Here is a 26,714-nt window from a genome sequence, read left to right as displayed (position 1 = left end):
CGGCCGCCCCTCTGTGCCGCAGGGTGGTGGGTGAGCGCGGCGGCGGCCGTGGCGCCCGACGTGTTCCCTTTGGACGCGTGTCCGGCCGGAGACATAGCCACCGGACCGGACGGCTTTCACTGCAGCAGTCTGCCGGTCGAGTTCACCACCGACGGCATTTATCACATGAGACAGAGCTCCGGAGAGGTGATCCAGGTGAGAGACAGAGCTCTGGAGAGGTGATCCAGGTGAGAGACAGAGCTTCGGAGAGGTGATCCAGGTGAGAGACAGAGCTCCGGAGAGGTGATCCAGGTGAGAGACAGAGCTCCGGAGAGGTGATCCTGGTGAGAGACAGAGCTCCGGAGAGGTGATCCAGGTGAGAGACAGAGTTCCGGAGAGGTGATCCAGGTGAGAGACAGCGCTCCGGAGAGGTGATCCAGGTGAGAGACAGAGTTCCGGAGAGGTGATCCAGGTGAGAGACAGAGCTCTGGAGAGGTGATCCAGGTGAGACCCAGAGCTCCGGAGAGGTGATCCAGGTGAGAGACATAGCTCCGGAGAGGTGATCCAGGTGAGAAAGATAAACAAAGCTGCGTAGAGGCGCTCTGTCGCTCGATACCAGTAACATCCAGTCAGTCGCGGCGACACTAGTGAGTTAGTGACCACCGACCGCTGACCGCTGACCGCTGGCCGCTGGCCGCTGACCGCTGGCCGCTGACCGCTGACCACTCGCTATGATGCAGGTCTACTGTGACATGAGCGGGGGTCGGTGGAACGAGATCATGCGCCGCGGCGTCGACTCTGAGCTGACCCCGGTCGCCCCGGCCGATCAGCTGTCGTTTGCCGGCTCTCCAGGCTCGACTGACTTCGATCAACTGTACGGAGACCTGCACTCGGAGTTCTTTGTCGGTGAGTGTCACATTTGTCAAACGGCTATCTCCCATTTACTCGCCCTGATCATTATAGTTTCATAATTAGGTATCTGCATGTGGGGACTGACAAACTTAGTTATCATGAAATTAATGTATTGTGCTGATCGCGACCATGTTTGAAAGGAGTGCTAACAATTTATGTCTTCCAACAGGTAAAACAGACTTGGGACGATTTGCAACCGATTCCTCCCTTCGCACGGAGCTGATGGTGGAGGTAGAGACCACGGATGACGAGTACTATTTTGCCATTTTCAAAGTGGCCTCGCTCCAGCCGATCGAAGTTAAAGGATACTTTCTCGGCAATGCCGGTGAGCTCATAGTAATCATAGTCATCATTACCTACATCACAGGGCAATGATTTCCACTCGGCGGAAGAAAACCTGTTGAAAAATGCGTGGATTGCAAAGTGAAATGCCTGGGTTTCCAAACCCAGGCGTGATTTTTAGACGTGATTGATTGTAAAATATAAATAAAATAACGGAAGAATTTAACTTAAAATTTCATAATCCTGCTTGCCTGGTACTGGATGCTAAGTGGGATTTATTAACCTTCGCCCGTATAGGGGGGGGGGGGGTAGTCGAACGGACCCCCCCCCCCCCTCCCTACCTCTCGTTTTTTTTCGCGAATAACTTACGTAAAAAGCGGCCGATCACGAGGAAACTTTCAGTACCCTTGAGTTAATCAATTTTACACCTACCCTGAAAATTCCATGACCCTGACCCAAAGGACCTTTGACCTGTGGGCTGTGACCTATTCCTTTAATGGCTTTTAATGATACTGGCTTTGCAGACCTGCACGCTAAGTTTTAATAAAATTTATAGATTAACCCACACCGTGCTGAGGGGGGGGGGTTATGCCCCCTCAGGTTTTTCGCGAATATCTTGCACAAGTCGTGAAAATTTCAGACCCGGGTCGTTAAAGGTCAGGTCATCAGGTCACGTCAAGTGACCTTACCTCATAAAAAGTTCAAAGGCTCGCTGTAGCTACACCGACTGAACGATCTCTTTGCAACTTTCAGCGATTGACAAGAGTAACAGTATATATAAAATGTATCTCGGATTTTTTATATCTGTGACCAAAGGTATGATCAATTTTGCGACTTCTCCATTATAAGTCAGTAGAAGAAAATTGAAATCCGCCTCTTTTGGACGAATGTCGTTCTGAACCTTCTCAAACATCGCTTCATAGGTAAACTGTAAACATGACCCACTTAATCGGAAAATTGCACTTGTGACCCTTCTGTGTGCTCCTGTGGCTATCTCAGGTCATGAAAGGTCACCAGCAGTTTTTTTTTACTGTAACTTTTGATAGACACGCGCTAGAGCGGTGAAAACACATGTCAGCTATGTTCAGCTCGACGGAACAGATCGACTGATATGCAACACGACCCTTTCCGGTCAGTTCATGAGTTTGGCCTGAGGTCAAATTTCCAAAATAACCTTTAAAGGTCAACTAAAAGTTCCTTTGACGCGTCTCGACGAGAGGAACACAATGCTGGCAAAAATAATGTCGTGTCTCTCTTGAGTCAAAAGTTATTACCGAAAAAAAAACATTTTTCGTGAAACTGCTATTTTTAGAGTTTTTGCCCTCTGGAGGCTAAACCGTTGACCTGAGTTCAAATCTCAGAACAACACTCAGAAAGGTCGGTAAAAGGCCTATCGAATGCGTTTTTCTGCGGCGCTGTAGCTCTATTGGTTCCCGAGTTAGCCGTCGGGTGTTTTGAAACTGTTGAAATGGACAAAATTTGACCTTTGATGACCTCTGGTGACCTGACCTTTGACCTGACCTTAAAAATGACCAAGTATTTCTGCCATTATTTTTGACGTTCTTTCGATTGCCACTTACCGTGTGTCGCTGCGTGGCCCAGTAGCCGAGTTAGACGGGGGGAGCGCGAAAACGCTCCTCCACACGAGACGGAAAACTCAGGTCACCAGCACAGCGTGGGTTAAATGGAATGGCCCAGGCCTCAATTATACATAGGTACCTACCTAGGTACGGTAGAAGGCGATGCCTGCGCAACGCGTGGGCTTCGCGCCTCTGTCAATTGGCTAACTAAAAAAGATCACGTGACCAAGCCGCGTGAAACTGAAGAAAATGTAGATGTTTATTGTTTATGCTATCTTCAATGAGTTATGATAAACGACTAAACGATTTGTTTGAACTTTGAAACATCCAATGACTGGAGAGTGTGGCAGGATGTATGAAACCATGAACTACAATAAATAGGATGGAAGACCGGAAGTTCGTGTTACCTATCGATAATAGGAAGTTGATGTTGTATATAAATGGTTCAATGACATTACAGGCCACATAGGGACTTGACATTTTCGCGACCTCTATCTACAATGCACACGAATGATAATAAATGAAATTGTGCATTTCTAGGAGCGGGGCTGTTCGACACCTTGAACACCCACAGTTTCAACGGGGAGTGCTCGGAGGCCTGGTACGCCGACGACTGCACCCTCCTGAGCACGGTCAGTATGGCTAGGCAGGTCGGATCCAACTTGGAATCCCACCCCGGTGGATATGTGCAGGGATCCTTAGCTTGGCTAAGTTGGTCGGGCAAAGCATTTTCACATGTGTCATGGATCGGGCGGTAGTGCACAGGTCGCATCTACATACACCGCGAGAACGGCTGAGTTGATGAGCTCAAATTTGGAGCACCGATAGGGACCGGTTTATAGGGTGCCCGCAAAAGTCAGTTGGAGGCTTCGCCTCACACTTACGCACGTGCAGGGCTCACTCTCGCCGCCCGCGCTCACTCAATTGTGCTCCCCTCCCCCAGGCGTTCTATACTGGTACGTACCCATCTTTCTTTTAGAGCTATTAACACAGGGTATTTGTTGAGTAATTTGTGGCTGCCGAATCCTGTTGGGAAATCTGTTGGCGGTCCCATGGTGTCACTGTTGTTGTCACAGGTCGATCGTCCGCACCTGACCCGTCCCCTGGACGGGGCGCCTCGAGCTGACGGCTCCTGGGACTGGCCCACCGTGCAAAAACCACTCAAGAGGATCAGCATGAAGGTGCGAGTCAACAAAGGTGAGAACCAAACTCATAAAAGACACGCACTTCACGCATATATTTCACGAAGTTTACGCCGACTGAAGCCCAAACGGGGCATCACTTTGAGAAGGAAACAGCCCGAACGGTCGCCCTCTACATACCTATAGTATCAATCAGTCAAGCGCTTACGGCTCAACACGGAGAAGTATTATGTTTTTTCGGGAGACGGGTTTATTCTTGAAGAGGAAATTTTTCTACGGTCAAATAAGAGTGCGGCTGAGCTTTATAGCACGATATAAAAAAATCAGTGTTTGGGACTAGCAGCGATAAGCCTTCTCACTTATTGAGGGATATAATAGACCCCACCGCTAGTTTTTTTTTGCGAATAACGCATAAAAAGTGGCCCATCGTGGCAAAAGTTTTAGTAGGTAATCTCGTGATTATTTCAATTCTACACATTTCCTGAAAATGTAATTACCTTGTTCCCTGACCCTCACTCATTGACCTGTGGCCTGTTTCTTGAGTCATTTTCAGGCAAGTAGCTTTTTAGGATGGTGAAATGTTTTCAGGCAGGTAGCTGTTGGTTTCCAGCGTTTGGGAAATCGATACCCAAGCCCTAACACTTTCTGCGGTCGGTTAGATTTCTTACGCACTGCTGTGCCGTTCAATACTTTGCATTTTGTTTCATTTTCGGAAAGCCGGAAATTTTTGTCGATTTCGGACGCTGCGGGGGATATTTACCTCAAATGTCACCCTGCTCGTGCCGGTCTGGATCCACCGGTACAGGGTCAGGTGGCCTACTATTTCTTTTTTTCAAAATAAAAATAAAAATCATGGCATCAGGGCTGTGACGAAAAATAAGTGGCCTAAATCCGATGAGAAAACCGGATTTTGGTTGACTTCTGAGCCTCTGCCCCCCCCCCCCCTCAGTGAAAATTCCTTAGAGGAGGCCCTATCGACTCCCGCCGGCGGCAGTCGATACAAGCCGTTTTCACGACGGCCATCTGGTACACATTTGGTGTACATCTGGTACAGATTAGGTGCAGATTTGGTCAAATCAGGTTCAGTGTGTCTCTTAGCAGCTATCAGCTAGGGTTGCACTAATTGTTTACATGCCTGCCTTGTCATTTTGTCAGAGAGCATCATCGATTAAAACTCTGAAATAAATTCATAAAATGAAGATATTTGCTGTAAAAGAAATTAGGTGCAGATTTGGTCAAATCAGGTGCATTCGCCGGATAGCCCGTCGTGACTAAACGGCTAATGTCGACCTCTCAACAGAACTGATAAAAAATCAAATAATCTATGATTAGAGCCAGGAGGCCAGCCGGATTTGTTGGTAGAAGTGGAAATAGGGTCTCGGGGCATTATTCGCTGGTTCTGCCCTAAGCACTGGACATACTTTCATTGACATAGGTCGAGTAATATCTGACCTTGAACGCGCTGTTGGATCCCGTGTGACCCTCAGGCGAATTCTGCACGCGGGGCGCCGAGCTTTCACTGGCCCTGAGCCCGCAAAAGCTGCTGGAGCTCAATGCGGACCTCACGATGTCTCCGTCCATCACCACCGCCGATGTGGCCGGCACGTCTGCGATGGCCACCAATGTCACCATCACCTGTCGGGACCCGAGCAAGGTGAGTGTCTTCTGACAGTGTCCTGACCGGGAGTTTGTGTATATTTTTGTTATAATGACTGTAAAGTGCTGTACTCGTATATTGCAATCGTTTAGGCATCTGTTCTTGCCACCTGCCCAATCGTGCGTACCTACATACATATGTTGGACTGAGAGCGGATCAGACGTATGAAGCACCCGATACTCTGGCAAGTGGCAGTGGCTGACGATGCCTTCTGAAGCGCCGGACTCAATGTTAACGGCTTGCAGAGGATGTGCTGACCGATTCGGTAGATCCGCCGACTGAAGTGAACCCAATGCGGCCGATTCGCTGACTGCACTGTACCGTTCTTCACTCTTCAGGTGATCATAACAAAGGACCAGTACCAGATAAACGACTACTCAGCTCAGTCAAGCTCGAAGACCTTCATTTGCAGAGCTCCTTCACAGAATGCGATGTTTGATGATTTACCTGTCGCCGCAGACGCCATCTGTATGAGTGAGTTAAACTATTATTTACAGATGAAACATGCATGTGATGAAACAAATTCTACCTACCTTTGTTTGGAGTTTCGTCTAACTCTTGTAGAACAAAGTTGATAGTTGAGAGTGGTTGGGAGGCGCGGTTATGATTGATCTCCGGGATCCATTTGAATGCCGAACATGACTTGTTTGCGTCTCGCCGATGCCTTGAAATATTCAATAAGTTTTTTCTTTTGGCGTCAATGCCATAAAAGCATGGTGGTCTCTCAGTCCCGTGTTTAGATATATGTCGTATTACCTTGACTTTCAACCTCGCTATGGTCTAAGATGTTTGTAGCGCATGCTAAGATCAAATTGTGATTAACTCTCACGCCGATATAGCTGTTTGCGTGTGTTCTCCGTTGGTCTTGGTGTGGTAATGGCGCGGCTGTCGCCGCTGGCCGGACTGACTTGGCCGTGTGCCTGTCCTACCAGCTCCCTGTCCGGCCGACTACACGCTGGTGGCGCCCACTGAATGGACGGTGGGCGCCATCACGGACACGGTGAACCGGCTCTCCTGTCTGTCGCCCGTGGTGGACCGGCCCGGCCTGGGACCCTACAAGGCGGCCCAGCTTTGCGGCCAGCGCGGCGAGCAGCTACTCGACTTCCCCGTGCCCAAAGACCGACTCAACAACCCGAGCGGATTCAGCCTCATCACGGCTATGCACTACAGGTTGGAAGTCGGCAAAGGCAAAGATATCCGTATACAAAGCCTGTGTAGTCAAAGAAAGGTCAGATGTTTATGACCTATCACATTGGCAGAGGTCTATGGCCCGATATACGTTTTTTTTTTAATAAACCCAAAACCTTGGATTCAGTACCTTTTACACCCTCCCCCAGAAACAAAACTTTGAATGTGTAAATGCAGCAAAGACCTTTTCGTTACTCTAAACTCATTATCTATCGTAAATCATTAATCGCTAATCGTTAGATCGTTATCAAGTTAAAATTAGGCGCGTTAATTGCCCGACGTTTCACTGTATTCGCTTTCTCTAATCCGTATAACGTTTCGCTGTATTAGCAATTCACGATTTACGATAGGTGACGATTTTAGAGTAACGATTAACGAAAGGTCTTCGCTGCATTTATTCTCTCAACTTGTCCACTTTCATCAAAACTTGAATTTTTGAATCAGAATACAAAATGTTAAAAAAAACGACATAGCCATTTGCCATTCGACCAACGTGGAAGTTTCGTCGCGATCGGCCGCTTTTTCCGCGAGTTATTTGCGAAAAACGGGGGGGGGGGGTCCGCTCGTCCCCCCCTCCCCTTTACGGGCGAGGGTTAAAGGGACACTCCCACCTTAACATTAGTTTTGAGTTGAGATAGCCAAATTGGTGGCCATGGCCTGCAAATACCGGTTTGGGCACTTACAACATCGACAAATGCTTTAATTCGGAGATATGGAATTTCAAACTTTCAGTTTTCGGATTCTAAGGGGCTAGTGCATTGGTATGCCCCCTTAGAATTTGTGACGTCAGCGGAGATCTAGCGATTTTTAAATCTTTTACTAAAACGTTTGGTAGCACGCGGTGGTATATGCTGCTTTGCGCGCAACAAATGCCGCACTTTCAAATAAAGTCGCTAGGAACAGCGGAGATCTCAAAAAGTAAACAAAAGTAAAAGTCTTATATCTTGAAAACCGGTGAATATTCTTCGATGAAATTTGGTAGATATTTGTTTTCGCTCTTTCTGAACCGAGCGACATCACTTTCGTGCCAATTCATTAACTTTTTTGAAGGTGGGAGGGTCCCTTTAAGATCCAAACGAGAAGAGATAGTTGTAGTGTCAAGTGTGTTCCTGTCGCGTTATGCCGTCCAGAATGGCAACGTGACCCGTGCCCGTGTAACGACAGCTGGTCTTTCGTGCTTGGCCACACAGGTAATAGTGCCAAACTGCCCGAGCAATATGGGTTATGACATACGCCGCCCATTTTTATTGCAGCAAGGATCCGCAAGATAACGTGATGAAAATTCGCGACTTGAGAGGCACCTTCATGCCCAGTCACCAGTTCGATTCGGGCGCCGCCCCCGGGGACTACAGCAACGGGGACCGATGTGTGGCCCTGTATGAAGACCCAGCCGTCGACCCACCCGGAACGATGGTTCGCCATTCGGAATGCTACAACACCGAGCATCGTTTTGTCTGCATGAAAAACGGTAAGTCAAAAGCTTGCCAGTCATTGGCGAATCCAAAAAGAGTGATCGCTTTTGCAGGGTACCTTCAGGCTTCAGGGGGCTGCGGGGAGGGACATACTCCCCAAGAATTTTCTCTTAAAATCCAGAAACTCTTCGGATCATTTTCCTCTCTTATGCTCTGCTTTGAAAGTTTGATGAAATCCATTCGACGCGATAATAATCAATTTATGCCGTATCTATTTTTCAGTGGGTTGCGACGCAGAGCACTTCTTTCACGAAGGCTTCTGCTATAACCTGCTGATCGCCTCGTCTGTGAAGGATCATATGGACGACTGTTACCCGGACCCTAAGAACGTTGGCGGTCGCAACGGGATGCCGGCAGTGCCGACTTCATCCCTGCTGACAGCTCTGGCCGCCCGGCCGGACAACCCCGACCTGCCCGTGGCCGTGGGCGTCTACCGGTAGGTTATTATTGGTATATGTACCACAGTCCGCGCGCCCACAGCCGGTAGCAGTAAAAACTGTATTTCGGTGTTACTGCAGCAGCCAGCGAGGTGGAAATATGGCGTAGCAGGTTTTTTGCTAAGCTTGGAACCCGAGAACTCGTCATTCGCAAATGATGCAGCGTTATGCAATGCTTCATATAATACACTGGAGACCCTTCCCTTTTTCGGGGAAGGTTGGCTTTTAACCCGCGCTCTGCTGGGAGGGGGGGGGGGAAGAGGAGGAGTTGTGCCATTTTTAGCACACCTTATCATATTACATCTTTTCTGTACATCTTGTGAAAGTTTCAGACCAAGGTCACTTGATCAGGTCGCCAGGTCCAGATCAAGTGACCCCACCCTACATAACAAGTTTCAATGTCTGCCATATAGCTACATCGAGTGACCGATTGCTTCGAAACTTTCAGCGATTGAAAGGAGAAACAATATGTAAAAAATGTGTCTCTTGTAATTTTCACATCGGTGACCTAAGGTCAACTCCATTTTGCGACCTCTCCATTATAAATCAATGGGAGACAATTGAAAGGCGCCCTTTTTGAACGAACGTCATTCCAACTAATCTCAAACACGGAATTACTAGTAAGCATGACACACTGAACTGGAAAATGGTCTCAGTGACCCCTCGTGATGTCCCTGAGGTCATCTCAGATCACCAATGTTGCTTAACAGTTTTTCGCGAATAACTTGATAGAGGCGTGCTAGAGCCCTGTAAACGCCTTACCTATATAATGTGTTTCGCTTGACGATACGGATCGACTGATATGCAACGTCAAGTAAGATTTTCAAGTTGACTTTTAAAGGTCAAATTATAGTTCATTCGATGCGTCTTGACGAGAGGAGCACGATGCCGGTTAAAGTACGCTTGTGCAGGGTCTGAGTCGAAAGTTGTTGCAGAAAAAAATTGTCCGAAAAAACGTATTGGTACTTGGCGATGTTTGCCCCCTGCAGGCAAAACCGTTGACGTTAGGTCAAATCTGAGAGAAGTATCGAGAAACAGCGTTATTAGAGCTGTCAAATGCGCTTTTGTGCGGCGCGGTAGCCCGATTAGTTTCCGAGTTAGCCGTTGGCTTGTTGAAAATTGGCGACAGTCGACCTGAAAATCGGGGATATTTGGCCTTCAATGACCTCTGGTGACCTGACCTTTGACCTGCCCAAAAAGTGACTCAAGTAATTTCATTATTACTTTGGCGCTCTTTCAAACGCCGCCTTCCCCGTATTGCTACGCGGCTCAGGAGCCAAGTTAGAAGGGGGTGTTCAATCACCCCCCCCCCCCAGCAGGGCGTGGAAATCCAGGAACCCAACGGGGTGAGGGTTAAAGTCCTTTGACATCACACGTAATGACGTCAGGGTACCACAAAACGAACTGAGCTCACCAGGTGGATTTAAGCATACCTACCAGAACATTACACACAATGCTTGAAAGTATCGAAAGTATGAATCTCGTGTGAACAAAATGCATGTTCGCACTTCGCAAGCCAAGGAGTCGTTAACGTTGTAATTCTTGGAATGAATCATGAAGCTTCGCCTTCACCTTGGCGCATCATTAATACAAGCAGCATTGTATCACCCATCTGCATAATGTCATACAGGCTAGTTAACAAACTTTGCTGCCGACAGACGTCATGACGGCTTCTTCATGATGGACGAGCCCATTGCGGACACGGATATTACCATCAGTGACCCGGCCGAGCTGTGTGCCGTGCTTGACATGACTGCCGGCGCCCTCACATCCATGGCCTGCAACGAGAACACGGTGCGCCCGGCGCTCTGCCAGTACCCGGGGCTGCCGCAGAAAGGTACGCAGCGCTTCATAACTCATCCACTGGGTTATAGTTTGGTACCTATTGTGCTCACACCGGCCATAAGTAATTGGTCACAACACGTCATTGGCGACAGTGGCGCGACACCAGTCACATAAGGCTCCTTTCTACGTTCTACAATATACATGCAGAATATTTGGAGGCATGGTGGACACTCGGTTACTGATCGCCTCCCTGGCCACTCGGCATGCTGCTCACTGTCGCCACTTTGCACCATCATGATAGACAGCCAGCGCATATGTCAGTTCCAACTGTCCATTGTTCAATACATGCTATTCAAACCTCATGAGTGTTTAGATTTGTAATCCCTCCGAGACATAATTCAGCATGCAGGTTGACGATAGCCTCTTCTTATTTTGTTCTTTTCAGAATGTCCCACGGTGATGAAGCTCAAATACCCCTCATCGGTGGAAGCTGGAAGCGGTAATCCGAACTCGCACAATCAAGTCTCAACAGTAACAGCTGCGAACGGTTACAATTTCTACGAGCAACAGTTTTCCCATACGTTAGAGTACAAGTGCCTCGGTTTGATGGAGGATTGGGAGCTGCAAACAAATCTGGACTCCCTGACAGTCCAGGACGTGAGCCACTGGGCACCGGCTGAAGTTCTCGGTAAGCACTGCACTGCTCTACCCGACGAACCCGGGCCTATGTGCCGACCGAGTTGTCGTGTATGTAATGGCCTGTCCAGCGTGGAAATGCGGCAGCCCTGAGGCTACGTCCTCGGCACTCGTCGGCCAACGCTCAGAGTCTAGCGATATGGAAATGTAGGTACGTACGTCGGTCGATTTCTAGCGATGAAGTCGTCTGCCTCATGTGCGTGGTTGCGATTTTGCCGCCGTTTTCATCCCAATTTTGACTCGGCGGTGTGTCTGTATTCCAGCATGCACCACGGATGATCAGAGTGGGTACCCGGCCAATTCCAACTTCAGCCAGGCCGGCCCGCACCTGATACACGCCTGTCGCTTCCCACTGCAAACGGCCAACTTCGAGACTGACCAGCAGCAAACCTGCAACCACGCCAACTACCTGTACGAAGGAGCTGTCATAGACTGTGACCGTGAGTAGCGGTACATGTGCCGTGCGACCTCGTGTTACTAATGGGGGGAGTGAGCTGGCGCCACTGGAGCGCCCGCCCGTGCCCGTTACTATGTCCGGGAAGCCCAGTGGCAGAGTCGGCCGCGATCTCTGACCCTCCCCGTTGAGCGCCTCCGCCCGCCTCTCCCCCACCCACACGTCTGACCCCCCCCCCCCCCCAGCACCTCTGACTCCTCCCCCCCGTCACGCCGGCAGAATGCATGATGAACCCGCTGGCGCCCCATAGCGACATGACGCTGACGAGCGACTGGGACAGCGTGGCCCGCACTCTGGGCACCGTCGTGAACTACTCCTGCTCCGCGGGACTGACTACCGTCAGCGGCGACATGGTGCAGCAACAAACGTGCACTCTGGACGGATGGGTGAGCTGCCCCGGCAGTGAGCTGTGAACAAATGGGTGAACTTCCCCAGATGGATGAACTCTCCTAAATAGGCGTACTTCCCTAGATGGGTGAACTTCCCTAGATGGATGAACTTCCCTAGATGGATGAACTTCCCCAGATGGATGACCTTCCCTAGATGATTGAACTTCCCTCGATGGGTGAATTTTCCTAGATGGGTAGCCCGTTCCAGCTGCGAGAGCCGGCAAGTCCTGACGCTGGTTCCTGCCCTAGTTACCGCAGTGCTGAGCGTTTGGACTTGGGAACCGTATGGATTTCATCGAATCGCCAAAACGTTTTCTCACTCACAAGACAGTGCGCAAGTCCAACTGGTTCCAGGCCCTTTCCTCGACTTTGGAGCACATATACCTACGTATTTGCTTGTCAAAAAATTGGCAGTATCATTATCAAACTTTTTTAGCCGATTTGCAACTCTAGCTTGGCAAGAGCTCTAAGGACAAGTCAGCCGTCTAACTGAAAGTTTCCTGCAGTCATGCCGAAGGTTTCCAGCAGTGTCTTACCGTATTCCTCTCTTACCAAATGCCTCCTGCAGCGTCCCGCGTCTGAGTGCCCCCTACAAATTTGCCCACTGCATTACCTCTTGCCTAATTTTTACTGCCATGTATTGCCGAGTGTTCCTGTAGTCTCACCCAGCTTCCTCCGTAGGCGGGCGACATTGTGCAGTGTGACACCTGCGAGTGGTTGCCGAGCTTCAACGCCAGCAGCGGCGTCAACATCAGCGTGACGGGCGGCATGCAGTTCGGCGGTCTGGTGGAGATGGCGTGCCTGCCCGGTCTGGAGGCCGCCGACGGCTCCGTCTTCAGCTCGGCCATCTGCACGCCAGACGCATGGAATCTCTGTCACACCAACTTCAGTTGCGACTGTGAGTGAAGGAACGGGGAAGCGGGCAGTCTGCCAGCAGTAGCCTAGAAATGGCCGTCCGACTATATAGTGATCCACATTGATTGCTGAAGACTCATAGACTTTATCTTTGGAGTAAACAAGCTAAGTGATTTATGTTTTAGAAGGCAATACGGGATAATTAGATCGATGCCGTATCCTATAATTAGATCGATGGCCCCATGTAGCAGACAGCAGGTGCCTCGAGGGTTGGGACTCTTCACCCCCAGTCTGTTGACTCACTAGTTCCTCGTGTTCCCAGTCTCTCGACTGACCAGTGATCTGTGCTGTGCTCCCAGTCTGTATGGTGATTGATGACCCATGCCTCAGTCTCTCGACTGACCATCCTACCTATCTGTCTGTTGATCCGGGCCCCTTTCTCCCCAGTCTGTCTAACTACTGACCCGCACTTGTCCGCCGTGGCTCGCCTACGGCAGTCTGTGTAGTGGCCCGTGCTTCCAGCGTCTATTGTCTATTGACCCGTGCTCTAACCCCGTGTTCGATGTCTCTCGGACGAAGAAGATTCTACGTCGTCTGGCCAATCCCGCTCAAGGTCAGCGGGGGGTCGGCTGCGGTTATGGAACATGATTGGCCGGACGACGTAGAATCTTCGTCATCCGAGAGACATCGAACGCGGGTAAGTCTCAACTGTGCCCATTCGTCTCCAGTCTGTCACGGCCCACCGCTGAACCACACTGTGCCGGCGTACGTGTCCGGCCACGACTGGGACGGCTCGACGCGCATCCAGGGCACCGTGGTCACCTACACGTGCGAGGGCGCCACGGTGACGGCCTCGGGCCTGCAGGAGCAGTACCAGAACTGTACCGACCTCGGCTGGGTCGGCGAGATCTCCGACTGCGGCGGTGAGTGGGAAGGGCCTGAGAGCGGAACGCCGCGATGCGGGAAACGTAACCGACATATAGTTAAGTTGGGGGACAATATGTTTCACTTTCGATTTTCCACCGAGACCATAAATTCACGCCTATGTTTTACTGTTGGTGTTACATGGTGTACGCAGTCTGTATAATTGGTCACCGTTTCATCATGATGGGCGCAAAATGACCTCGCAGTCGGCGCGCCCCTAACCCCCAACAAACAACCGTTTCATCATCATTGGACGATTGGTACTTTCTTCTCACCCTAGCAGCCGTATAGAGTTTACTGGCAGTATGTATATGCCACCCAGTCGTTTGACCGCGCCCCTCTCTGTCCCTGGCGCCGCCAGTCTGTGCCGGGGATCCGATGAACGCTACGGGCGCCGCCAGTCGCCGGTGGGACGGCACGCGCACAGTCGGCGCGGCGGCCTGGTACCACTGCGCCGCCGGCACGGCCACAGCCGACGGCGCCACGCTGCAGAACCAGACGTGCACCACATCGGGCTGGGAAGGAACCGTCCTCCTCTGCGACAGTGAGTGGCAGGGCCGGCGGGCGGCGACTGTCGAACCAGACGCCAGCCGCCTGTGGTGTGTGGTAGGAGAATCAGGTCGGCCAGGCCGGCAGGACTGACGTCACTGTCTCAGGTTTCAATCAATACCGATACGGTCCACACATCTCACCGATTAGTGTGATTAAGCCTCATTGTTCACACCATTTTTGACGTAGTCTACCGGTACACTGCAGATATGAGACAGTCCCAACAGACAACATCTGAACGCCCCTCCCTCCGCTGTGCCCATCAGCCTGCATTGGCGAGCCGGTCAACGTCACTGGGATGACCACCATCACAAGCAGCTTCACTGGGGACCGCCAGATCGGCGACCAGGTGACCTACACGTGCCAGGCGCCGCTGACGACCAGTGCCGGCCAGCAGCTGCAGACAGTCAACTGCACCGACCAGGGCTGGCTCGGAGACGTGCTGCCCTGCGAAGGTCAGTAGCGACCACTGCCCCGACACAGCGGGGAGTGTTGCATCTTGTGTCGAACGACAGAGGTTGCGTAAGCTTCATAAGCTGTGGGTGGGTTGATATTGGTGTAGGGTGCAATACTGCTTCTACAGGGTACAACGAATGTTATGAATATCAAATATGTTTTGACAGCTCCTTCTTGGCTATTATATCCGAAGGTTGGGACTTTTCAATTAGACAATCACTATTCTTTAGAATTGTGATTTTCTATTGAAAATCCCAACCTGAGCTACCTCTCTAGGGGGGTGTTTAGCGTTTCTGCCGCGATTTGGGTCATTTTGATCGCCGCCGAAACGGCTCGGTAGATTTTCTTGCCATTTTCAGCGTTTGGTCCCGTGTGGGGGAGCTACCGGCTGGTACCGGTCGCTTGAAATATAATTAACCCGTTTTGGGGTAATCGGCACGTGCATTTTCCCATAGGGTTAACATGGGGAAAAATTAAAAATGCGATTTGCGCAAAATCTGTTCAGTAATATTTGTCCACTTTTTTAGGGTCAGTTCTTGGGCTGGCACCTCACCTTCTGGGGGTAATTATTTAAAAATCATAGGGTACAGTTTCGGGTAATCGTGACGGACAGTTACCCCATGTTGAGCCTATGGCGAATTCGAAAAATTATTTTCAACTCGATTTTACCAAAAATTTCCACGTTAGATTTTGAAAAAGTTCCAATATGTTGTGCCCCGGGGTGTCGGCTACCACGTGGTATGGGTCAGATATGGGGCGATTGAAAAGCACGTGCCACGTGCAAACGTGTTTGATGGGGTAACCTCCGGGAAAATCCGACATTGTCCAACTGGGGGTCCTATGGCGCGGAAACGACTTCATCTAGCGACACCAAATCAATGCAGCCGGTGAGCAGATGAGTCCAGCTTGTCGCACCAGTGGTCACGTGGCGCACGTGCTATTGCACGTGCCGTGGCACGGGGTCAATTTTTGTTCTTAAATACACCAACATTGTGAAATGCAAGGAATGGGGGAAATAGCCGTCAGGCCGTCAGTTTTTATGATAGAGTCGATCTGAAAACGGGTGTAGACACAGAATGAACGGCGCTAAAAAACTGCTATCTCGGATTTTTTGTAAAACGAAAAATTTAAAATTCTAGGGAAATTATATATTAGAAAGGTGAAATTTCCCTAAATTTTCCCGTTTTTCAAGTTTAGCCGTCCACTGTTCAGTGACGGTGACACCGGCCGGGGTCATCTTTTACATGCTGATGGCCACGTCGATGGGTCATCACGTGGCGTGAACGGTGAAGCTGTCAGAGGTCCGGCACGTGCCACGTGGCCACGTGTTTGAGTCGAGTACCTCCCACATAATGGTGTTTTGGCCAACTGGTGGCCGTATAGCGTGGAAACAGAACCAGCCAAGAACACTAAATTGGGTCAGTCGGTGAGGTGACAGGTCCTGCTTTCATCACCAGTGGTCACGTGGCACACGTGTTCAGCTGGGCTCCTCTTTTGCGGAGATATTTTATCGTGAAATATTCAAATGTCCATAACTTTCTCAAATATGGTCCGATTGGGTTCAAATTTGGTGGGTGGATGAATTGTTAAGCGACATGAACGAATGCGCCATGTTTGTTGCAGTGCGCCACGTTTGTCTAAAAGCGCCATTTTTGCCGCAAAGCGCAGAATGTGCGTAACTTTGTCGAACATTGGACGATTAGGATGCGCTGTAATTAAGGGATGGCTGCTTAAACGGCAGATATGATTGCACCACATTTGCCGCAGGGCGCCATATTTGTCTTAATGCGTCAGTGTTAGCGTTTTACTTACGGCGGGCGTTTTTTGCGGCGGTGTTTGCGTTTTTTTTGGGGGTTTGCGTTTGACGACGGGCGGCCGTTTTTGCGTTTTTGGCGGTGTTTGCGTTTGGCGGCGGGCGGCTGTTTTTTTTTGCGGCGTTTTGCGGTTGGCGGCGGGCGTTGCGGGCGTTGTTTTTGCGGCGGTGTTTGCGTTTTTTGCGGTTTTTGTGTTTGGCGGCGGGCGGCCGTTTTAGTGGCGGTTTGCGGCGGGCGGCCGTTTTTTGCGGCGTTTTGCGGTTTGCGGCGGCCGGCCGTTTTTTGCGGCGTTTTGTGGTTTGCGGCGGGCGGCCGTTTTTTACGGCGTTTTGCGGTTGCCGGCGGCCGGCCGTTATTTGCGGTTAGCGGCGGGCGGTCGTTTTTTGCGGCGTTTAGCGGTTTGCGGCGGGCGCCCGTTTTTGCGGCGTTTTGCGGTTCGCGGCGTGCGGCCGTTTTTTTGCGGCGTTTCGCGGTTGGCGGTGGGCGATGCGGGCGTTTTTTTGCGGCGGCGGTGTTTGCGTTTTTTGCGGGGTTTGTGTTTTGCGGCGGACGCGCGGTTTTTGCGGCAATTTGTGCGTTTTTTTCTGCGGTTTTCGGCGGGCGGGCGATTGTTTTTTTGCGAAGTTTGCGTTGGCGTTTTAGGCGTGCGTTTTGCGCGTTTTGCTGTGTTTGCGTTTGGCGGCGGGCGGGCGGGCGGTTTTTCACAATTAAAGTCCCAACCTTCGGATCCGCAGTGCTGTTCGACAAGCGCTGCCCGGGCTATCCGAAGGTTGGGACTTTTCAATTAGACAATCACTATTCTTTAGAATTGTGATTTTCTATTGAAAATCCCAACCTGAGCTACCTCTCTAGGGGGGTGTTTAGCGTTTCGGCCGCGATTTAGGACATTTTGATTCCGAGAAAAACGGCACGGTAGAATTTTTTGCCATTTTCAGCGTTTGGTCCCGTATCGGGGAGCTACCGGCTGGCATCGGTCGCTTGAAATATAATTAACCCGTTTTGGGGTAATCGGCACGTGCATTTTCCCATAGGGTTAACATGGGGGAAAATTGGAAATTCGATTTGCGAAAAATTTCGTCAATTATATTTGCTGATATTTTTAGGATCGGATCTCGGCCTGCCACCTCACCTTTTGATGTTAATTATTTAAAAATCATAGGGTACAATTTCGGGTAATCTTGACGGACAGTTACCCCATGTTGAGCCTATGGCATTATCGAAAAATTATTTTCAAATCGATTTTGCCAAAAATTTCCACGTTAGATTTTGAAAATGTTCCAATATGTTGTGCCCCGGGGTGTCGGCTACCACGTGGTATGGGTCAGATATGGGGCGATTGAAAAGCACGTGCCACGTGCAAACGTGTTTGATGGGGTAACCTCCGGGAAAATCCGACATTGGCCAGCTTGGGGCCCTATGGCTCCGAAACCACTCCACCTAGCGACACCAAATCAACGCAGCCGGTGAGCAGATGAGTCCAGCTTGTTGCACCAGCGGTCACGTGGCGCACGTGCTATTGCACGTGCCGTGGCACGGGGTCAATTTTTGTTCTTAAATGCACCAACATTGTGAAATGCAATGAATGGGGGAAATAACCGTCAGGTCGTCAGTTTTTATGATAGGGTCGATCTGAAAACGGGTATAGGCACAGAATGAAGGGGGCTAAAAAACTGCTATCTCGGATTTTTTGTAAAATGAAAAATTTAAAATTCTGGGAAAATTATATATTCGAAAGGTGAAATTTCCCTAAATTTTCCCGTTTTTCGAGTTTAGCCGTCCACTGTTCAGAGACGGTGACACCGGCCGGGGTCATTTTTTACATGCTGATGGCCACGTCGATGGGTCATCACGTGGCGTGAACGGTGAAGCAATCAGAGGTCCGGCACGTGCCACGTGGCCACGTGTTTGAGTCGCGTACCTCCCAGATTACCGTGTGTTTGCCGATTTGTGGCCTTATAGCACGAAAACAGCACCAGCCAGGAAGCCTGAAATGGCACAATCGGTGAGGGGACAAGTCCTGCTTGCACTACCGGTGGTCACGTGGCACACGTGCGAAGATGGGCACCTTCGTGGCGGAGATATTTTATAGTGAAATATTCAAATGTACATAACTTTGTCAGTTTAAGTCCGATTGGGCTAGAATTTGGTGGCTGGATGCATTGTTAAGCGGCAGGAACAAGTGCGCCACGTTTGTTGCAGTGCGCCACGTTTGTCTCAAAGCGCCATTTTTGCCGCAAATCGCAGAATGTGCGTATCTTTGTCGAACATGGGACGATTAGGATGCGCTGTGATTGAGGTATGGCTGCCTTAACGGCAGATATGAATGCATCACATTTGCCGCAAGGCGTCATATTTGTCTTAATGCGTCAGTGTTTGCGTTTTGCCCACGGCGGGCGTTTTTTGCGGCGGTGTTTGAGTTTTTCGGGGTTTGTGTTTGACGGCGGGTAATCTAATGCTGTTATCTTGCGAGCAATGCTTGAGGCGTGTTCTCCAGGTGATTTATTTATTTTGTTATTTCTTACCCCACGCCTGTCCCGGCTCGTTCCTGAAAACTCCGAACGCCGTCCGCCCTCTGGCATGTGCCTGTCTCTCTCTCCCAGTGTGCCCGCCTCCGCCGGCCGGGAACCATTCCACCATTCGGCATATGGACACCTCTGGCAACTTTGGCGACCGGCTCGGCTCCAGCATCACCTACCACTGCAACCACCACCTGTACACGGCCGAGGGACACAACCGGATCCAGGCGGTCTGCGAGGCGTCCGGCTGGACCGTCTGCGAGCCGGAGATAGAGTGCAACTGTGAGTATGCGGGCCGGACCGGAAATACCGTGCGACTGTGAGCATGCGGGCCGGAGATAGGGTGCAACTGTGAGTCTGACCGTCTGTAAGCCAGAAATACAGTGTAAATGTGAGTACGCGGGAGGGAGAGACAGTGCAACTGTAAGTATGCGGGCCAGAGAGACCGTGCAACTGTGAGTTCGACCGATTCGCGTTGGGACCGGACCCTTCCGAGTATACAGACCGACTGTGCTAAAGCTATGCTAAGCAATCATGATCTATCTTTCTTATTTGCAAACAAATTGCAATTAAGTCATTTCTTGTTTGCAAATTCCATCAGATCATATTGGGAAAGTATATGATTCGATGTAGTGTGACATCCATCAGAACACAGCAGCCAATGTTTTGTCATCAATGTCTCGAAATCTACCGTCACGAGACCCTGGCCCTCTCACCGACGTTCACAGTCTGCGCTGACCTGGGCGACGTGTCGCAGTACGGCGGCACGCTCACCTGGGACTACACGGGCGTCAGAGAGGTGGGCACGGTGGTGACGCTCACCTGCGGCACCGGACTGGCCACGCCCGAGCTCAACACCACGCAGACGCTCACCTGTGGCCTCAACGGCTGGAACCGGGCCGTGCCCTGCTCAGGTAAGTCGGCTCGGGTCAGAACCGGGACGTGTCCTGCTCGGGTCAGTCAGTGAGGTCAGGGGACCCGGTGGGCGATTCTGGGAGACATCCTCTCGACGGGAGGTTCCAGCCAGAATATACTGCCAATCGTAGAAGTTGACTTCTAGAATGATATCCGCCCTATAGTGCCGAGTGCTAGGTTCATAGTTCGCTTCATTTCCTGTCTTCTTTACCTAAATATTGAATGCGATACATGTAGGTAATATAATCTTTTCTAACCTCTGCCGCAGTGGCGGCGCCACGAATTTTCGCCAGTGGGGGCAAGCTTGAGGTGACCCGACTGTTGTCTGATACGCCAATCTGCAAAATCCATGAGCAACTTGCCCCTAGATGTTGCCATTCAAAATTATTATGGTACTCATGTGACCTCGAATGACCTTTGGTTGACTTTGACCAGGCGCGGATACAAGGGGGGGGGGCCATGGGGGCCATGGCCCCCCCCCCTTGGCCGATTTTTTTCAAAAATAAAATAAAAAGTTAAAAAGCTGAAAAGGGGGCCTCCTGAAAATAAAGTGGCCGAAATCCGATGAGTTTTTTTAACCTACCCACTTAGTTATTTCTTAGAAGACTAGCTGAGAAGACTTCTTTGTTAGAAGATTGGTAAAGCTTTTCATAACTTGGAGGTCTCTTATACTCACAGAGATGACCACTTTTACAGGGCCTCCTAACCTGCACAGAGGGCCTCCAAGCCTGCACAGATGTCCTAACAAACACAAAATCTCTTAGCCTACACAGAGGCCTCCACTCGCATCCGAACAAAGGGCCTCCTAGCCAACACAGAGGGTCTCCTAACTCACACAGAAGGTCTCCTATCCTGCACAGAGGGACTCCAAGCTTGCACAGATATCCTCTTCGCCAACACAGGACCTCTTAATCTCCACAGAGGGCCTCCACTCGCATCCACTGAACAGCTAGATAAGCTCAATAGACGCAGTTTTTTTTGGGGGGGGGCCCAACAAGTGGGAAGATGGGGCCTCCAACAGGTGGGGGGCCTCCTGGTTTCTAATGGCCCCTCCCTTGGAGATTTTCTGGATCCGCCCCTGACTTTGACACATGAAAAGTCCTTTGTGATGATTTCGTAGCCACTGATCACGATTCTGGCATCCATTTTGCTCTAGTCTAAGCATTCATTTAAATGATGGGAAACATGTCTTAATTAGGTACTAGATGCCGGCAGCGCTCTTGCGTTGCCTTGGGCCAGAATTGGATGAACGGAGCTGAGGGCACACACCGGGCAAAACCACCGAAACCCAGACTGAGCTCGGACTGAACCTGAAACCAACCGAAACATCCCAAAAATGCTTGAAAGCACGTGAGATGGGTGTCCCATAAGTTCGTTTTCACCTTAATGTTACGTTTATAGGCTCTCTTGCTTAAAGGCACGCTGGAATTGGTTCGTAACTGAGCTTACGTGGTTGCCATGGCTGGTAGCAATATGCTCCACAGTAACTAATTTCTGTAGACAAAATAGCTTTTGCTAGAGAGCCCGCTTCCTACAGAGACGGCTAACGCCGCAACATAGAGGTCTCCGATACGGGTGCGTCTTGGTATTTAGTCAGCACGTGACCATTCTCGACGATTAAGGGTGATTGAGGCCTACCAGTCTGTACCCAATGTCCATCGCTAACTGGACGCACAGTCAGCAAGTGACGCCGATGATTTGTCGGGAGTCAATCACGGTGAATGAACATGAGTAGGAGAATGAGTGGGAGTAGGAGATATGCGACAGACGGTCCGAGAACGAACGTTTTGCTGATGCACTTGATACGGGGACCGTCAAAAACAGGCGTACTATTATAACCGCTTATCATGAATGTTGCACTGGTCTTCTGTTCCCTTTTCAACATCAGCCAAATTTTGTGGGGGCAAAAACATAGTCTTGCCCCCACGGCCTCCTACCAGTGGGGGCAGTCTGCCCCCACTGCCCCCACGGTGGCGCCGCCCTTGCTCTGCCGATTACCACCGATTTATTTGAAGGATCTGATTCCCGTAACATTCCACCGTCGTCTGACGCGTCCGCCCCTGCCGCCAGTCTGCACGGACCCGGCGCCGACGCCTCCGGCCTCTCTGGAACCCAACGTCACCTGGACGCTCGGTGACCCGACCGCCATCTACACGTGCCTGGAGTCGAAAAAGTTCGCCTGGGGTCTGACCACATTCGAGATGACGTGCTCGCCCACCGGCTGGCCGTGTGTGCCAGAGTGCGAATGTGAGTGGTCCAGTCGCCAGCGCGATTTCAGGGGACCTGCTAGTTGGACTGGAGTTGACTGCTGAGGCAGTTGGCACAGTTCAGGCTGTGTATTTGATTTCACCATAATAGGAACATTAAAGGGACCCTCCCACCTTCAAAAAAGTTAATGAATTGGCATGAAAGTGATGTCGCTCGGTTCAGAAAGAGCAAAAACGAATATCTACCAAATTTCATCGAAAAGTATTCACCGGTTTTCAAGATATTATACTTTTACTTTTGTTTACTTTTTGGGATCTCCGCTGTTCCTAGCGACTTTATTTGAAAGTGCGGCATTTGTTGCGCGCAAAGCAGCATATACCACCGCGTGCTACAAAACGTTTTAGTCAAACATTTAACGGACTTTCGAAAGCCTGATGACGTCATCAGATTCCCGTAATGGTTAAGAGATAGGGACCACGCTGGTCCCACCCTGCAAGTAAAGGGAAGAAATTTCTTGAACACCATAAAGCTGCGGGGGTTGCGACTAGGATAAATGGTGGTTTCTGAGCCTGGCCGCAAACTTGGCTATCTCAACTCAAAACTAATGTTAAGGTGGGAGGGTCCCTTTAAGGATTAGAGTTCGGCAAAAAGTTCTAAAATCTTCAATAGAGTTGGGAACTGAACCTAGTGGTATTTGTTATGTTGTTCGAGCAAGTCTGGTTGCTAAATCCGAAAGAATTTAGCAACACAGCATTGCTTTGCTTACACTGTGTCTTTGTAACCAGTGCTCCCTGTCGGAAGCAGTGGCCGGATGACTGCGCCCTCCTCGTGCCGGCAGACTGCGCCGGGTCGCCGGACCCTCCGGCCGGCGTGTACCCCACGGACGTGTTCTACAATCCGGGCGGCCAGGCCACCTACCAGTGCAGCGCCAACATGCAGACGGCGCTCAACGACACCGTGCAGACGCTGACCTGTGTGGAGACCGGCTGGGAGGGCGACCTGCTGCCCTGTGACGGTCAGGAGCGGGACGTTCTGCCCTGGGCGGTCAGGAGCGGGACCTACTGTTCTATGATGTTCTACTGCCCATTGGGGGAGACCTACTGCCTAGTAGTGGATACCTGCTGCATTATAGGGGAGATCTGATGTCCTGTATCGGTCAGGGAGACTTGTTGCCGCTCTGTGACGATCAGCCGATGTTGTATCTTCCTTCTGGCACTTGTAGAAGGTTAATAGTACGGTGTCGGTCTGTTGCAGTTTGTATCGGTGAGGTGACGGCCCCGAGTCCCGGTCAGAACCGCATCTGGTCCGGCAACAACACGGTCGACACCATCGTCACCTACGAGTGTGTGCCCGGCATGGAGACGGAGGAGGGCACTACGTATCAGACCCGCAACTGCACCACCGACGGCTGGACGCCGCCGCCGCTGCCGTGTGACCGTGAGCCACGCGCCGCGGGAGGCGGCTGCAGCCGCGTGACCGCGTAGGCCGCACGCCGCAGACAAGCACCACTGTCTAGCGTTGTAACTCGCGAGGGATAAGTGTTCGGACAACTATCAGTAACTTAATGCAGATGCTAAGATACTCTATTACCCCTACCATTGCGCCCCCGGCACATATAGACTAGTTATGTTTACCTACCGATTCTAGTAAATGCGATCGCCTCAGCGACAATTAGCTCCTGGCAGTGTCAGTGCCAGTGTCACGCCCATGTCAACGTGACACGAATATCGATCAGAGATCGAATCATCGATCATCAATATCATCGATCGAATACCGATATCGGTCGACTATCCCTCTGAAGTTGTCTGACAACCCTGATCTGACGAACACCCCTGGTCCTGCCGCAGTGTGCAATTTGGCGCCGGGACCGCGCCACTACATGAGCCGCGACTGGAGCGGCAACCGCACCGTCAACAGCACAGCCACATACACCTGCCACGGCAACCTGACCACGATGGCCAACGAGACTGAGCAGACCATCACGTGCACAGAGACCGGCTGGAGCGCCCCCGTCCAGCCCTGCGGTGAGCGCACCGCGCGCCTGGGCCTCGGACAGAAGGCGTGGTGTTGTGATTCGTGCTGGCTGGAATTTTGAGGGTGGGACTGTGGATGGATGGGGGGTAAAAGGTGGAATCAGCGACATGCATTGACACACCTATCCGTGCTTCTATCCTCAGGATACTGAAATCCTTCTCCTCCACGCCACAACCCCCCTCCGGGCTGGACAGGCAACTTTATCTCATGCGGGCTGCTCCCTTGGAGCGGCACCGCTGCTCCCGAGGGAGCGCACCCCATAGCCGGGTGCAGTGAGTGCCTTGGGGCTGGGTGGCCTGTCCTCTGGACGGGTTCAGCCCCGGCGACTCACTAGGGTGCCTGCCCAGACCAATGTCTCCCCCTAATTCCTATCATCCTTCCGGCTCTGCAATGGTCTTGTCGACCGAAAGGGCCTAACCCAACAAAACAAAAACATGCATTGAGAGGTGGTAACTAGCTTTGGGGAGAGGAAGGGTGGTGTGGGAAACTATTTGGCGAGTTCCCTCCTTGACTGGTTTGGAAGGAGGCCGGGGGGGGGGGGGTAGATCGCCAACACTATCAGCCTAGCCCGCGAGTTGCTGGGGGGGGGGGGGCATTAAACGCCCCCACTTTTTCGCCGGGCCATAGCAAAAAAAACGGCGCGCAGGCGCGCCAAATTTTGGGTATCTGTAGGGAATTGTTTGAAGTGTATTGTAACAAAGTTTCAAAAAAATCGGTCGGAAAATTTTTGAGATATCGAGGTTTCAGTGACGTCATGATTTCTGAGTTTTCGACCAAAAACGGCATATGTTCGAAAAATCATATAAAATCACAGAATAGACATACAGACATGCCGTAAACGCCATTAGACTGCCAATACCATGAACAATCAAATGGCTATCTTCGATTATTGATGATCGTTCCGCATTTTCCAAAATCTTGAACTGAATCTTGGCAATTTCTCGTGACTACTTCACGACCATGATACATGCATTTCTTAACCCTCGCCCGTATTGGTGTTTTTCCAGCCGCGAACGTATAAGGGGGAGGGTCCGTTGGACCCCCCCTTGCCGTTTCGCCCCTGATCGAGCTAGAGCTTCGCGGAAAAAACGAGCGTGTTTCCCGTGAGGAGAGGAAGCCGATGATACCTAATTTTAAGGTCCTAGGTCATTGGTTGACCTTGCAGGTCAGGTCAATGACCCAAAAGTCGGGAAAATCGGGACCTGTTAGAACGTCGTAAAGTGTGGCTGCTAAGAGGTTTTTCGGGGCGCTGATCACGAATATCATGTTAGTTTTGATCACAGATGATGTCTTTATGCATTTAGTCCAGGTCGGGTCAGGTCAGGTCAGGTCAACCAGTAGGGGTCCTGCCGGGTATTCCTAGTAGGTGTCAGCCGCCTCTGGCAGCTTCGTAACATGTTACGAAGGCACCAAAACTACTTCGTAAATGTTCATATGGTTGCTGAATTCGAATTCAGCTGCAAAAACTGGCCTAGAAACATGTAAAACTCGAAAAAGTGAACCGAGGTCACCAAAGGTCAATGACCTGACCTGACCTTCAGGTGACCTTGACACCAACCCTAATGCATGGGGGAAACATCATATCACATGTTTGAACGCTTGAAACCACGAAAAGACTGCAAACGCGCGGCTAATGCGAGCCGACATACGCCGAATCGCGATTCCGGCCAAACATGGTCTCGAAAAGTAGGTCACAGATCAAAGGTCATTGGGGTCAGGGTCATGAAATTTTCAGGGTAGGTGTAAAATTGATTAACGCGAGGGTACTGAAAGTTTCGTCGCGATCGGCCGCTTTTTACGCGAGTTATTCGCGAAAAACCATGGGGGGGGGGTCCGTTCGACCCCCCCCCCCTATACGGGCGAGGGTTAAATTGAACTTTTTGAGCCAAACACGTACACATATGATAAAATGAATGTCACCATGGTGTTCTACGCCCCAAATTACCCATAAAACATGTATCACAGGCTGCGAATATCAGTTTTGATTTTCGGGGATATTTGCCTACCCGGTTGACCTGACCTTGACCCTGACCTATGCTTGACTGACCCCTACATGGAGCTGACACTCTTTTAGGCCTTATATGATGGATTGTGCACCGTTTTGACAGAGTTTATGACGTGAGGCGCCCATTGCGAAGTCCTGAAGTCCATGCTACTGAAAACCCGATTTCAGGTGTTTGACCTGACCTTGACCCGACCTGTGACCTCAAAATTCAACTTTAAAGTACTCATCTGAAGCGTCTCGTCGCGTTCTTTCGTTTGCCGCCTCGTGCGTTTCGCTGCGCCTATTGGTTCTCGAGTTATCGGCTGGGGGGCGATTAACGCCCCCCCCCCCCCCCCAGCAAACGGTGGGTGGCGAAATACCCCAGCAACTGCCGGGCTAGACACAGACCTCTCATCCATTGTGCTGCTTATTTTTCCGACCAACTACCATAGTGAGGTTTCGCGCTGTTCCCTTATTACCAAATGT

The 26,714-nt window shown here is 50.8% G+C and overlaps 1 protein-coding gene across 1 annotated transcript in view; it reads left to right on the top strand.

The window, feature by feature from the left end:
- Positions 1-26,714, top strand: part of LOC122372388 — a 32,211-nt gene that overhangs the window by 3,646 nt on the left and 1,851 nt on the right. The window contains exons 2-25 of the mRNA XM_043349520.1: positions 23-195; positions 720-885; positions 1,061-1,216; positions 3,294-3,385; positions 3,830-3,950; positions 5,383-5,549; positions 5,891-6,026; positions 6,485-6,722; positions 7,994-8,208; positions 8,435-8,648; positions 10,308-10,486; positions 10,880-11,122; positions 11,394-11,570; positions 11,804-11,970; positions 12,655-12,871; positions 13,557-13,751; positions 14,114-14,296; positions 14,568-14,756; positions 19,172-19,369; positions 19,816-20,001; positions 22,073-22,249; positions 23,049-23,225; positions 23,465-23,647; positions 24,058-24,234. Coding sequence (XP_043205455.1) covers positions 23-195; positions 720-885; positions 1,061-1,216; positions 3,294-3,385; positions 3,830-3,950; positions 5,383-5,549; positions 5,891-6,026; positions 6,485-6,722; positions 7,994-8,208; positions 8,435-8,648; positions 10,308-10,486; positions 10,880-11,122; positions 11,394-11,570; positions 11,804-11,970; positions 12,655-12,871; positions 13,557-13,751; positions 14,114-14,296; positions 14,568-14,756; positions 19,172-19,369; positions 19,816-20,001; positions 22,073-22,249; positions 23,049-23,225; positions 23,465-23,647; positions 24,058-24,234 — 4,326 coding nt within the window. The remainder of the gene's footprint in view (positions 1-22; positions 196-719; positions 886-1,060; positions 1,217-3,293; positions 3,386-3,829; positions 3,951-5,382; positions 5,550-5,890; positions 6,027-6,484; positions 6,723-7,993; positions 8,209-8,434; positions 8,649-10,307; positions 10,487-10,879; positions 11,123-11,393; positions 11,571-11,803; positions 11,971-12,654; positions 12,872-13,556; positions 13,752-14,113; positions 14,297-14,567; positions 14,757-19,171; positions 19,370-19,815; positions 20,002-22,072; positions 22,250-23,048; positions 23,226-23,464; positions 23,648-24,057; positions 24,235-26,714) is intronic.

This window comes from Amphibalanus amphitrite, unplaced genomic scaffold, assembly GCF_019059575.1.
Source record: "Amphibalanus amphitrite isolate SeventyFive unplaced genomic scaffold, NRLGWU_Aamphi_draft 001355F_arrow, whole genome shotgun sequence".
Taxonomy (NCBI): domain Eukaryota; kingdom Metazoa; phylum Arthropoda; class Thecostraca; order Balanomorpha; family Balanidae; genus Amphibalanus; species Amphibalanus amphitrite.
Note: the sequence above shows the minus strand (reverse complement) of the source record. Positions and strands in the feature narration are given on the sequence as shown.